Below are 15,813 nucleotides of genomic sequence, written 5' to 3' on the forward strand. Positions count from 1 at the left end.
TTGATTTAGCGCCATCTGTTTGTCAGTGCAAAAATTTATCACGTTATCACAGCTGTTTTTGACACTACGAAAAAAAAATCTGAACAAACAATAAAAAACGTGTAAACAAACAAATAAATTAAAAGCAAAGCATCCGAATTCACCTGGCAATTGACTTTCCAAATCAAGAAGTCCGACAATTTGTTACATTAAATGGAAAATAGGAAAACAAGAAGATTTTTGTAACGAAATACTACTGTAATATTGTATTAAACAATGTGAATTTTTTAATATCAAAAAACAGCTGTTTTAAAAATTGCCAAAGTCTGTGAGGACAGTCTAGATTAATGAATCGATTAAATGTAATCCAATTCAATATTTTAATAAATGAACGGTTTGCTCTAATGCGAGTTCATACGAATGGCGAATTTGTTGTTTAACAAACACCAGTTTCGCTGTTAATAGTTTCGCTGTCAATGTGATTGTTTGGGTTATCGTCTGCACGTTTTTTGTTATTGTGTTGACCAAGTTAAACAGCTTTTCAGCATGATAGGCTATCAGTCTATATTGTACAATTAATTTGGTTGCAATATAAATTACAATAAAAATTAGGTGGGCCACGGTCCTACATCAGTCTACAGATAAGTAGCCAATGAGGAGGGGAAAAACACAAAACTGGTGTGCAAACAGAACAGGTGGAGTGTTGTATGTAAGTACATACACACCGCAAATGAAGCGTAAAAACACACATTCTCAAGGTGTAGCATAAACCTGTACAATGCAGCGCTGTCCAAACAGCACATATTGGTATCCAAACATATGGCGCATAACAGCTGCTTGCAAAATAAATACAAGTATAGTAAAATAGAATACTCGTACATAGTCACTTTTACTAAGCTGCCTCCAATAACAACTGTTGCAAATAGTTTAAATGATTAACTAATATGAAAATTTCACGCTTAATTTCTTTAGGAACATATGTATTTATTAACTAAACGGTGAACAAAACCCAAGTTTGTGCTAGCATTTACTCTGATCAAAATGAATTCAGAAGATATTTCCAACTATTAATTAATGAAATTAAAACTACTTTTAAACTATATTATGCGCCTAACCGCAGGGTGGAAGCCGACGTGACAATGTCATTGTTCAACCATCCTAGTTTTGGACTTTTTAACTCAAGCTAAGTTAATGGCAATCAAATAAACAATTAGAATGTATGTAAGTATAGACAAATGTGAAGCCTTTCCGATTAGAATTGTAAACTTGTGGAAAATTATGAATTGGTTCTCATAATAACACATGAGGATAGAATTCAATGAATTCCAGCTAAACATCAATGTATAAATAGTGCTTATTGGGCAATGGTGGAACTTGTTTAAAAAATCATAATAGTTTGCAAATAATATTTATGTATTTCATATCGAATATTCATACGTGTATGTATAAAAATTTAACCGTTTAACCATAGGAGTATGTGACAGGTATCTATAGTATGTTCTGTTCTTCCAAGTCAATCGTTAAAAGATCTTTTTCAAAATATATAAAAAGATCCAATATTTTAAAAAGTTCAATGACCGATTTCAACTTTTTTGTGAACCGATACTATGGAGGCGAGCATCTTTTTGAATAACAAACCCATTAACGTCACTGTAAATCTCTTCAAAAGAAACCATTTGCAATATCATTCTATTTTTACTTTTGGTATGAAATCAAAATCATTGAAGGAAAATGGCATGCAAGTTTTGGATACAATTTTTCGGTTATTTTTCAGTAACAAAGCACACTTAGGTATTTAAAATAATATTTGCATAGAATATATACAGCACTGGCCAATACTAAAGCACCCTTGTGTCATTTTTCAAATTTTTGTGTTTATTAAAACGATTAAATCACAATATTTAAATAAATAGGTGTATTATAATAATCTAATTGACCATCAAGTGTGGTGGTAAATACTCTTAGCTTCCCTAATTCTCTCTGGGATATTTCTATCAATTAATTTGTGTTTCATTTACTAGACATGTACATAAGTATGTATATATTTATACATGACCGTGTATAAAAAACAAGTAAGGAAGCGCTAAGGTTGGGTGTAACTATTATACTCTGTGCAACTTGTTTCTGTAGGATAAAATGTACCAGTGAATGCTGAGTTGTAATTAACTGTTTCAGAATATTCTTAATTAGCATTATTATTCTTATATTGGCGGTCATACTGTGTAAGCCGTAAGCTATTTATTATTGAGTCGTCCCCACCAAATTACGAATAAATGTGGTATGTTGTTAGCATTCAAAGGCAAGGATATATCAACTAAATATTTTTATAAATATATTGAATACTTCTAAAGAAAAAATTTTAATATTTTGAAAATTGAAACTATGTTCATGCTAACCCTAAAACCGCTCAACCACTTCATCACTCATACGCCACGGCTTACAGCTTAGTCCCTCCTTTGTACATACATACATACATACATATATGCGCACGGTATTATGAATGTAAGCGCCCATATGTACAACAAAATAAAGTTCATTGACTCACTTTTCGGTTTTAATGGGAGGCAAGACGAGACTCGGCATATAGACTATCAAGTTAGAAGCCAAATTACACTGGTGTACTAAATATTCGCCAATAAAAAAATTTTAAATTTGTATTCTAAAAATATGATTTGGCTTATCAGCTCATGATAACAGACAGCAAAGAACAAAAAAATGTTCGAAATGTTACCGAAATTATAATACCCTTTACAATTACAAAATATTCCTTAAGGCAGCTATATCCAGTGCATTATAGAAGCGATATCAGCGGTTCTGAGAAATGAACAGCTACTTGAAGAGCAAAATACGTACAAAATTTTTCAGATCGATATCTCAAATATTGAAGAACTAGTTCGCGTATACATATTACAGACAGATAGACGGACATGACTAAATCAACTGAGCTCCTCACGCTGATCCTTCATATGTGTAGGGTCTTCGATGTTTCTTTCTGGGTGTTTCAAACTTCATAACAAACTCAATATACCCCGTTCAAGGCATAACAAGAGGGGGAGTTTGGCTGCTTTGCTGCAAATATAACACATTCTCGTATGTGTGCTTATACAAATATACATATGTTTATATAGTATATAGAAAATAAATGTATATTTGAGAATACATACATACACTTATATTTCGTTTGTTTTCGCTAAGTTCGTAAATATCAAAAAAAATCTAATTTTATTCCTACTGGCGTTGGAAATACAACAGCGCATCACAATGGCTGTTTAGCGCTGAAAACGGGTGTTGACGGGCACCAAAATAAAATAGACTTACTTAAAGCAAATCTCCAAAAAATAACAAAAATAGAATTAGCATGATTTGTGGTTGATTATAAAAAGTAAAATAAATGGGTTATATGTATGTATGTATATTATAAAATTATATATTATTATGAACGTACGTACATATCCACGGACTTATGCCCCGCAGGAAACTTCAGTGGTAGGAAATGAAAAGTAATCTGTTTCAGAAGACTATAAAAACTCATTTAATATTATTTATTTTTAATGGCAAAACAAACGTTTTCTTTATAATTAGCCCAAGCCACATACAAATGTATGTATATGATTAGAAGAATGACATAAAAAAGTCCTATCTTATGGATTGCATTTTCATTTTGAGGTGACAATAGCTTCAAATCGGGTTAATGCGTTGATAGATATTTAATTAATGAAAATTCGAATTAAGAATAGCCCTTCCTCCAAAAAACTGGCTGTGAACGGACTTACAGTTGCTACATTGTGCCTTTTACATCCCATTAGAGATTCCTTTCATTCGTAGCTTTCTATTAAGGGTACACATACTTATGTACGTATGTATTTTATGTGCTTGTAGTTTTGTATTTTGTAGTATATCTATGTATGTATTCACGAAAATAATACATCGTATGTTCGTGTAGGCAAGCGTTCGTGCCTAAATATTTACATACATATGAATGTATAGTATATCAGTTTTAATAAGTGAACATTTGTTCTTGTGAGCGGGTAACAAATAATTCAACACTCGGTGTAGAAATAACTTATCATTATAATAATGTTTATTTAATTAATTTAGTTCACACATATTTACAAAATCTGTACACATCATACGCAGCTGTAAGTGTGAATGTTTTTTCTGTGCTGGCTTTTATTATACAGAGTAAAATTATCGCAAACAGCATAATAACAAAAGAAACAACACAAACAACACAACACAACTCAAACAAAAAGCAAAAAGTTGTCAATTTAGGGTAAGTAAGTAGGTAGTTAACTGATAACAGCCATTATTTGTTGTCTGTCGTAAGATTATTAAATCGTCGCGCTCACCTCGAGATAAGGCACAGAAACAACAACAAATAGCTATAATAGAATATGACATTATCTAGTGCTATTTAACTGCTGGCAATCCTAACACAACACAGACCATAATTGATATTTTATGTGTACATTAGTATATACACATACATACATATACATATGTACATACATATGTATGCCTATATGGATACTATTGAGTGTAAGCGGGGGAACCGTAATTGTGGATTTATTTGACCTCTCTCTTGTCCAAAAACAACAATAACAATGACGTTAACCTTTATTTGATTGTGCCAGTAAATATTATTTATTCCAATTATTTGTCCGATTCGCTACTTTCTAAGTTTTGTCGAACATAGTTTGGCAAACAGTGAAGATCATGACATAAAAATTGAGCATCTTTACTTAATGATGGTTAGAGTCATTTTATCTATTTGACTTTTGCTGGCATTATGACAATATTTATACAAATACATATACATACATAAGTATGTATTTATACTTCACAACCGTCTGCATTTTTCGGTATCGAATTAATACCGAGAATTCATAAATTAATACTTGAATATAGATGATACTTTAAGATTGAAAAAAAGCATGTGGTATGAAATAGTAAATACTTTTAAACTGATTTTTTTTTTGATGTCGTGCGTTATTATAAAATATCAATATTGAATTCGCCAGAGAAATCAATCAATTTCAAAAAAATTTACTTTCAGGTTTTACAAAAGACCATTTGCGGATATTAATGTGTGGATAATGATTGATCATTCAGCATTTGTGAGGAAGGCCGATTTCCGTTCTACTTAAAAAAATTCTGATTAATACTTGTTTACATAAATATGGCATCCGGTTTTCAACGTCTCAACGCCTCAAAGGCTCCATTTCCACTTTATTTGCGCGAAGAATCGGATGGTCATGCACTTTACCCAATTGAAGTAGACTTTCTCAGAAGTATACAATCAAATTCCAATTGAATAATTATAAGAGAATTATTAGACAATAAGTGGAGGGTAGCTTGAGTCGATACATCTTTTTTGATTTGACATCGAAGGAAATTCAAGAAATGGCCGCGATTAGTAAAACATTAAGTTGAAAAAAAATTTAATAACACGCCGTTGTTATAAGTATTTTTCATTATCTCCTTGTCATTGCAGACAGCCACATTGTTCAGGTGCTCTGTTTTTGTCAACAACATTCGGAACAATTCGGATTTAATAATGGCGTGCCTGACCTCAGGCAAGTCGTATTTTCTTGATCGAATTGCAATAACAACAGCAACATCAACTACAATTATACAATAAAATATACAACAATACCAATAACATATGGTTACATAAACCGCTAAAAACCGTCTGTGACTAAAGTGACTCGTAAATTAAATCGTAAAAAATATGCAACTTAGTGTAATAAAATTTAACTATAAACAATGACAACAACTAAACTGCATTCATACATATTCACATATGTTTAAATATGATAATGGAGTTGAGCAGAAGTAAATAATAATAGAAAGCTCGTTTCCTCGGTCCCTTGATCATTCATTGTCGTCTCCTAGCCAACGAACTACAAGTTCGAGCCTCGGTATGTGAACACAGACTATGTATGACATTGCATGAAAAGAACCAAATTGTTTTCTCTTTCGAAAAACATTTTAAGGAATGAAAAGGCTTTCTGTGATCTTAGATCAAAATTTCACAAAAAGTTTATTGGATATACATTCAAAAACATCAAATCAGGCTATATTATTAACGTTATGATTAACATATGAATTAATAAGCGAATGCATTGACACGGCGTATTCCGCGTTGTTCCTTAACCTTACCATTTGCCATTTTTAAATTTATTACGAGTATTTCGCACTCGTATGCACGGATGTAATTACATTTCGTGCTCTTGATAAAACAATTTCAAAATCGTGCTCCATTTGCCATAACAAATTTAGATAGAATAAAGTCTCAGTATCAGTAGAACTCTATACAGACGTGGATATACATATGTACAAAAGGTATAAAAATTTATTTACTTGTTCATAATGATCCGTCTGGTGTACCAAGGTCGTATGAGTGATATGCGTGTTTTTGCGACGTGGATTCGCACAGCCCACTTCTAGAATGCATTCGTACTTATACTTCGATGCATAAGAACATGGCACGACGGTCTTAATGCAAGGAAACTTTGAAAAAGTGTATGTTACTGCAGCAATAAAAAATATTTATGGTATGCATACGAATAAGCATATCAACAACAACGGCACATATGTATTTCAGCCATGCAAATAACAATTGTGGTTAGCGGCTGGTAATTAACGGCGCGTCACTAAAAATACGCTTGACGTAGGTCATGTTTTCCGTTTTCAGTATTCGGACTCGGTCTTGCGTTTCTAATCAGAATATGGCGGCGCAATGGTGGAGGCGGAAATTGGTTGCTGGGGCCTGCGCCTAAACTCGCGACTGGCGCCAGGCGGGCCGTAAAAGTGTTTTTCTCGCCACATTATTTACATTAAAGTAGAAAAATGTTAATGCATTTTTGGTTTTACGAACTTGTTGAGCATTCAGAATTAGCTAGATGAGTACTACCTTCACGCTGTGGCACCAGTGCGCGTAACAATCCCATAAAATAGTAATAAATTTTATAAGCAAAAACAATTTAGTTTAAGTCAAATTGAATGCGTCTGCCACCTAAAGAAAACCACTACGATTAATTTGGTAAACCTTTGAGTGACAATTTTTTCAGATTTTTGATAATTTTAATCAGTTCCAGTCACCCTGTCACCAATAAAGCCCCGCGACATACCGGTGGTAAGTGTGAAATATCTATTCAAAGCAAAAAGGAAAACTTTTTAAATCTTTTCGGCGTTATATCTGATCCTTAGAGTTATCTTCAATTCTTAATAGTGACTTCCCTTTTGTAATAGCGGGAGGGAAATTATATCTGGTCATTGTCCTTTATCTAAAACTAAAAATGTTTCTAAAGCGAACATCTCTACAAAAAAAAGGGAACATCCCTCAAGGCCCTGTAAGATTTAACACGTGTCAGAAGTAAACTAGAAACTTTGATATTGTCTGAGGAGACGACTCTGGACTTTACTTGGGTCCTGATAAGTAACCAGTCGCAATATGAACACATCCGTGAATTTTCAGTTGCAAATGTAAAGTCACGATATCCGTAATACAATACACCATTAAGTAATGTTAACTCGAGTTGCGCTATTGGTTTTTTAACCTCACCCAAGCCCAACAAATCAAGATAACTTTTTGAACATTTATTTGTAAAGAACAAAATATGCATTTCCGACTTGCGATGTAATGGATTTCATGAATTGCACGTAGAATCAACCAGATATCAATAAAACACTTATTTAATACGAGTACAAACAAAACAAAAGAAAAACTTAATTGATTACAATTATTGGAGCCATTAAACTCGGACTCTGGACAGCAAATATAAGTCGAGATAAGATAAGGAACCCTACCGAGAGATCTCGATTCATACGTTGCTCGTATAATTGTTGAGAGATGAAATAGAAACACATAAGCAAGTAAAAGTATACCAAAAACAATAAAGTGAAATACAAAGAAAATTATTGATCAGTAAAGCGATGCAAATCCAGACTTTTGTGCGTAAGCTTTTTAATAAAATAAAATTGCAAACTGCTTATTAGCGCTGCGTGCCTTTCAAAGCTATAAAACAACTTAAATCACAAAACAGAGAAAAAATTGCTGATAAGATAGACTAAGTGCATTTATAAATATATATGTATACTTATTTTTGTATTTGCAAAAACAAGCAAGGAAGAGCAATGTTCGGGTACAACCAAATATTTTATACTCTCCCAATTTTCAAAATTTTCAAACATCAAAGACGGAAACATATTTTCAGGTATTGGTAAAAATAGGTATGTATAAATGAGAGGCCAAATTTAATATAAGGAATGTACTCGTATGAGAAAATTATTATGTTAGGGCTATGAGGGTTGGACCGGAGCATAGACCAATTTCATTTAAATTTAGGGTTAGACTACTTAATTTTGTAGAAAACTTAACTATTCAGGGTATATTGAGGGCAACTCACACACTGACCGATATATTCGGCATAAAATCTGCTAGAATAACGAAGATCTATACATATAGTATATACATATATGGAAGCTGCATAGTATTGTATATTCAACAATATACTTTTTTCACTAAAAACTCTTTATTTTAAGTATATATACATATGAGCGTTATAGGTAATATTGAAAATCCAAGCCAAGCAAGAAAGGACTAAGTTCGGGTGTAACCGAACATTTCATATTCTTGCAACTTGCCAGGATCAAATACAGGGAAATAAGGTTCATAATGCATAAGACTGATGGAATAATATAATGCACCAAATTTGGATAGTTCCTGTACTCGTAATATAAAGGTGTATAACGGGTGATCCATTTAAACGTACTTTTTTCAATATCGATCATGCGCGAGTCGTGTCCAGCTATCATATTATTTTAGTTCAGTATTATTTGGTATTTTATCATCGAAATACTTACGAATGAACAACGTTTACAAATCGTTCAACTGTAACACGAAAATTCACGTTCTATAAAGAATGTGATCAACATAATCGGCCTACTGAGGGTACTATTCTCATCTCATCACCCATTTTGGGACCCAGACGTAGCAGTCGTAGCTAAGAGGGTACACGAAGACCGTGGAGAGTCGATTCAATACCGCTCGCAGCAACGGTCGGACTAACGTATGGAACGACTTGACGCATTTTACGTCGAGATCTTAAATTGAAAGCGCACAAAATACATCTTGTGCAAGAACTGAAGCCCCTCGACCTTTCTAAGCGACATCGCTTCTCTCTATGGTCTCTTGAAAAGTTCCGACGTTTTCGAGCGAAATTTTTTTCAGCGATGATCCCCATTTCTAACACAATGGGTGTATAAACAAGCGAAATTACCGCATATGAGACGAAGAGCAACCTGAAGAGATTCAAGAGAAAAGCTGTAATTTCATGAAAAAAAAAAAAAACGGTTTGGTGTGTTTTGTGGACCGGTGGAATCATCGGTTCATATTTCTTCAAAACTAATGCCGATGAGAACGTATCCGTCCATGGCGGCCATTATCACGCCATGATAACCGACTATTTGGTGCTTGAAATTGAAGCTCGTGATATCGCGAAATTTGGCTTCAGCAAGACGGCGTCAGTTCCCACACATCGCATCAATGAATGTATTTGTTGGGAAAACACTTCGTTGTGCAGATTGTTTCACGTTTTGGGCCGGTGGACCTGCCACCAAGATTTTGATTTACTATATATAAAGTCTAAAGTCTATGCGGACAATCCCGATTCAATTCGGGCCTTGGAGCAAAACATTATTTTAACATCAATACGTAGCATTCGTCAGTTACCAGTCGAAATGCTCAAACAAGTCATCGAAAATTGTACTCAACGGTTGAACCGCCTGAGACGTAGCTGCGGCCAACTGTTGAAAAGTATAATCTTCAAAAAATAAATGCCAAAGAATGTTCTTTCGATTGATAATCAATATTCCTCATTAAATTTGGGGCTTCTGTGTTTTCCTTTAAAAAATGTAGGGAACAAAAATATAACATTACATCATACACTGCAGCAACATGTTGCGAGAACAAAAAAACAGAAAGTGTATATATTATATATGTATGTACTTAAGTATGTAAGCATTAAATGATAACCCTAATGAGTATACCCACTATAAAAGTGCTTATACTGCATATAGGTCAATGAAAATTAGTTTTTTAATGAACAACAGACAATAGGTATGGTATTTAAAACTTTTAAAAGAAAAATTAGAATGTATGGCGAGAAATTCCAAATTACTCGCAAAATCATTTAATGCGAAATAATGTGTAAGTAAAATAAGAGTGTTCATTCGAAGCAAACCAACAAATTAACAAAAGCTTTCCTTTACACATAAGATTAGCTAATGCTAAACGTAAGCTTTATCCGTTAACAAAATAACCAATAAACAATAAATAAATCATAAAAAATATTGATTGTAAGTAGAATACATGGGTTTACTTACATCTTGGCCAATTTGTCCCATATCTGCACAGAACTCAAACATTGAGAAGATGCGAAGGGGCAATCGAAATCGTTCAGTTGTCAAAACAGAGCCTATAATGACGACACGTGCGATTGTATTGCAATCAGCAGTCAATATAGAAATTCAACATACACAGCAACTTGCTACAAATGGCGGCGAATCAGGTTCAGGTGGAGCAACTCTTAAACTGCTGATCTGAACAGCTGCACGTCGCAACGAAGGCCAGATCTAACGAGCCTTCTCGCTGCTGAGGGAACGGTATTGTGTTGCGCACGCTGCCGTACCGTGTTGTCACGAAAGTGTGGGTTTGGAGAACTCTTTCTGCTTGTTTATTATTTCTGTGTTCACGCGCAATTAGATTTCTCCGTTTGTTCAACTTTAGGTTATTCGGTAACCTTACTTAGTTTAGCTGCCGTTTCTGTAGACATGCAATACTGTTGAAATCTGGGGCCGTAGCTTCGCTATTAGAGTCAAATATGGCGCGACTTTTATGCTTTTGTACAAATTACGAGTATTTAGTTATTGTTTTCATTGACGATTTATTGATGGACTTGTATTTTTAACTTCGTTGCGATTTACGAACTGCCCTGCTCGATCACAAGCTATTCGTATCACGCGTGTCGCACTATTTGTCCACTTTTATGGTAGTTACGAATGTTTATTCGATTGCAATCAACCGTTACAACAGCTTTTTTACCTCACACGCTTGGGCTCGCTACGGTCAACTAATAGAAACGGTGTTTCGCTGCAATGTACCTCTCGTGCTAGCTGTTTAATTATACGCTCTTTTTCGCACAATATTTTTCTATTTTATTTATACCAATTTCCACACCTTCGCCTTGTTTGAATTCTTTTCTTTGGCACTCTTTCACCGTCTTTCTTTTGATCTTTCCCTCCTCCTTGTCGAAGTTAGTAGAGAATTCGGCAACAGTCGTCACCATGCGTCGTTGCTTTGCAAAGCGTCAAACTGGTTTGTGCTGGAACACCTTGCTCCGCTGCAACGTTGCACTATAGCACCGATTTCTCTTTGCTTTGCTCTGCTGCAGCTGTCAACTGCAATTTAGCTACTGCCGGTTGCTTTGTTCAACTCTGCACGAAATGTTTACTCTTTCAACTCAGCTGTTTTGCTGGTGTTTCTGGTTTAGTTAGTGTTGTTGGCAACGTTTACTGTCATACAATGTTGCTATCGCTGCTGTTGTTGCAGTTGTTGCGTTTGTGGAGCTTGTTAAGTTTTTCCGTCTTTTGCCTATTGTAATCCCACCGCAGCGGTTGCTGTCCGGGTTGTGATTGAGACGCTTGAAGGTGAAGATCGCACGTCGTATATTGATGAAGCTCAACTCTTCGATGCGTTGTTGTAATTGCTGTAGTTGTTCTTTGTAGTGTGGTAATGTCTTAACTGTAATGGTTATGTTTTTGTTTTTGCTACTCATTTGTATATGCAACAACGTGATGGATGCAAGCGCGGCGTTTGCTGCGGCAAATCGTCAAATTGTACAAAAAATATCGAATATATAACAGCAATTATGCTTTGCGCGCCCAACGGTAGTTGCTGCGGAATAAAATATTGCTCGCACTACGGAAAGCCAATCATTAAATATATTTGATCAGCTGTTGATTTTTAACGGTTATTCACGCAGAATTTTGAGTGGCTTCTTAAAAAGTTCCTATTCCCCGGTATATTCTGCAATGAAAGGGGAATTATGTTAAAATGTTCTATTAAAGTGACGGTGTGCTTATACTATAAGTTATAGTCTATAACTATGATAAATACTATAACAATGACTTTTCAAAGCAAAATACATACATATTTCAAACTTGAAATCATTTTGCCGATTTTTAGCTTTGGATTCATATGTATTTCCCATACCATCATCTCTTATGTAAATTGTAAGTATAAGACATACATATCGCTCATTTGCTGCAAGACCGGCATAAATCAAAAAACGTGATTTTTGAGTTAATGCTGCAGAATTGTTCGTTATATCATACTTCATGTTGAGTGAAAAATGCATATGAATACCTCTTATATGCTCCGCTTGAGAAGAGGTGTAAGGTTGGAGTCACCGTGTAAGGTTGTACACAGTTGAAAACTTTAAACGCGTTTTCTGGAGAATCGATTTTTTTGACTTATGCCGGTCTTGCAGCAAGTGAGCGATATGTACAATAATGTACATACATATGTACATATACGTATGTATCTGCTCCTGGGAGCTCGGTCTCGGGCTTGGACTGGAATTAAGAAATACGAATGCAACAAAGTTACTTAAGGGTGGCATCACATGAAGACACATATTCCCTATTCAACATTGTTTACATAAGATTTTTTAAATGCTATTGAAAAAAAAATATTATTAAATCAGACAAATTAAAAAAAGAGAAAAAAAGGTTCGGGTGCAACCGAACACTTTATACTTTTGCAATTGCAAAAATCAAAGACAGGAAAATACTTCAATGTGTGTAGTAAAGTCAGCCAGAAGTTCGAAATTCCTGATATTAGTTATACTCGTATAGGGGCTAGACCAAGTTACCAAATTTATCTATTTGAGGCTCAAAGATACACTGTTATGAATAAAACACGCTCTCTTATTTTCATTGGGATAATTCACATATTGGCCGATATATGCGGTACAAAGTCACCCAGAAGTTCGAAAGTCATTATATTAAGTATATGGGAGATAAGGGAAGTATTGATCCGATTCAATCCATTTGTGACATACAGACATACCATTACAAGAGAAGGATTAGTCTTTTAATTTAAATTATATGTATACATATATCACATATTTACCGAAATTTCGATCAGAAGCCAACTATAGATACCGGGGTCTAAATATTCTGTACCTAGGGGCTTGGACAGTTTTAATTGGATTTAAACAATTTTTGGTCTTAAGGTGGCACGCACTAAACACATTATTCATGCAAAGTTTTATTCCATTATATTAATTACTTCTTGATTTGTATACTGGCGTGGTTGTTGTCCGATTTTCACAATGTGACATAAAAATGTAAGAATGCCACTTATTAAATTTGGTCGGATGGTCGGATCCCGAGATATGGAGTTTCCCCAAAAAGTGTGCGGTGCCACACCCATCGTCCCATTTTCACGCCGGCTTCCATAAATCTCTCTCGTACTATCTCGGTGGTAAAATTTAATGTCTCTGGCGTATTTAGCGGTTGATTTATCGTGCTTTTAGGGCGGGGCCATGCACAGTTCCCTCTCATACATAGTATATACATATCGTAAAAATTTATTTTTAGATAGTATTTAGATTTTTCTTCGACGGTTAAAATTATATCTATCCCTATTTCAAATTTACACAATTACATACATCACATTTTGACTGTAGTAAAGAAGAACTGCAATATTCGTATGCGAGGGAGATATGAGAAATTTTAGGCAAAATAATAGATGATATTAGCCTTCCATCTCAAGTTCTAGCAAATTATTAAAACTGAGCTTTCTATCTACAGCTATGTCAGCACGCTTAGAATCGAGGAGCGACAGTTCAGTAGACTGCGTGCCATGCATTGGGATGATGCAATCGGAACCGATTGATTGCTATGTCACGCAACTCAGGTGCACGGAATGCAACGCATGGCATGCCAATAGCTTGTTGTTGCCAAAGTATGCGTCAACAGCAGGCACATTTGGCACAAAGACTGCAACAGTTGGTGTTTTGGCGAAAAGCCTTTAGGGTGTAGAATGAGTATAGTGGGGAAACGAACGAAAATGTCATGCATGGCGTGGTGAGATATCGGCAGTTATTCGAAATTTATTTCTTTATTCTTTATTTCTCGAATAGATACTCATTTCATTATATTTCACCATTTTATTTCACTTCAATAGTTTATTTTGTAGACTTTTTCGCCAAGAAACATCTGCTTATACTTATTTATTTGTGTGCATTTCTGGCATTGCTGACTATTTTAAATGCACATCTGTTCGAATTCTTTGATTCTTCCTTTTGTTGGTGACTGTTTGTTTGTGAACATTTAATTTAAGCAACACATTTCTACACTTGTAATCGTTGAGATATTCACACTATTTCCACTTGATTTTTTTAAATGTTTGACATTTTTAGCTGGGTACATGATAGAAGCGAAGCACGTGATATTTTTCGGTGATCTCATGACGTATCGAAATTTTACTTGCAACACCTCACACAGCTACATATTCAGTATGCATGTATGTACATATGTATGTATTTAAAATGCAGTAGTAGTCACTTTTTATGTTGACGCATCGGGTATATTTACACATAACTGAAAAAATTGCATTTGAAGAAAAAGAACGTTACGTACACACATCGAGTGAGAAAATTTATTGAAATTGCAAACTGCTTCTTAACAAACATTAAGTATAAATTAGAGTTGATCTTAACATAACTACTTATATGTACATATGTTTATATATATATACATATGTAAGCATAATCTTTATAAATTTAAACGAACTAATCTAATTGTTATTTTTTATGCTTTTCATTTGTTTTCAATAAAATAGAATCCACACCATGAACTGTATCAATATTTTACTCTCCTGTTTTGACTATCAACATAGTTCTTTATGCATATAATATGTATGCGAGTTGCAAAACAACAGTCTACTTTGTATTCATATGAAGCTTAAGTATTTATGCAAACATATGTACATATGTATGTATGTACATACATATATAGAACTATACTATACATATGTATGTGATACAAATATTTGTTATTTCTAATTGCCAGTCTCTCTGTCTACAATGCCTATGTAAATACATGTATGCACTCTGCACTAATAGCAACTAGTTCCAAGCTACTTTACAACTAGTATCAACCGCAAGCGTAACTAGTCCACCGACTGTAATGATTGTACGCGCTGAGGTACTATTAAATTCAAATTCTCAGATTTTAATCAATTATATACATACATATGTACATATTTCACACTTCATCAAAACATTAAAGTACAATTTTAATATGATCTTCTTTAACCTACATTTTCAGTAAAAATTTAATTTGAATTTTCAACACATCATACATTTTTGATTAAAAAACGCGAGTCAACTATTTTCATTTTCAAATAACATTCTAAATTAATATGAATCGAATAGTAGTCAGAAGACTAGTTCGATTTTAGTCCGAAATTCTATCTGATAACAGAAATTTTCTGACTAGTTTGATGCTTCACAGCGGTATAAGTATATACATATATACATACATATGTATGTATTTTGTAGATTCTTGTATTATTCTACTTATTTGTCTCCACGCGAGCAGTGCAAAATGCGCCAACGCACATAAATATCTAATGCCAAAGCAGAGAGTCAAAATAAATACGAAAATTTTCCATTCACACTGTTCAACTGGAGAGTGAATAAAAATTACGACAGCATTGACACACCATTCGCTTATCTGTATCTCGCAGTTGGGGGCATA

At 34.2% G+C, this 15,813-nt stretch overlaps 1 protein-coding gene across 3 annotated transcripts in view; it reads right to left on the reverse strand.

The window, feature by feature from the left end:
• Positions 1-15,813, reverse strand: part of LOC105230569 (sestrin homolog) — a 63,169-nt gene that overhangs the window by 36,400 nt on the left and 10,956 nt on the right. For all 3 annotated transcript variants that reach the window (XM_029552125.2, XM_029552124.2, XM_049461375.1), the window contains one exon: positions 10,369-12,070. In XM_029552125.2, the coding sequence (XP_029407985.2) occupies positions 10,369-10,410 (42 nt within the window). In that variant the 5' untranslated portion in view covers positions 10,411-12,070. The remainder of the gene's footprint in view (positions 1-10,368; positions 12,071-15,813) is intronic.

Source organism: Bactrocera dorsalis, unplaced genomic scaffold (assembly GCF_023373825.1).
Source record: "Bactrocera dorsalis isolate Fly_Bdor unplaced genomic scaffold, ASM2337382v1 BdCtg026, whole genome shotgun sequence".
NCBI classification, from domain to species: Eukaryota; Metazoa; Arthropoda; class Insecta; order Diptera; family Tephritidae; genus Bactrocera; species Bactrocera dorsalis.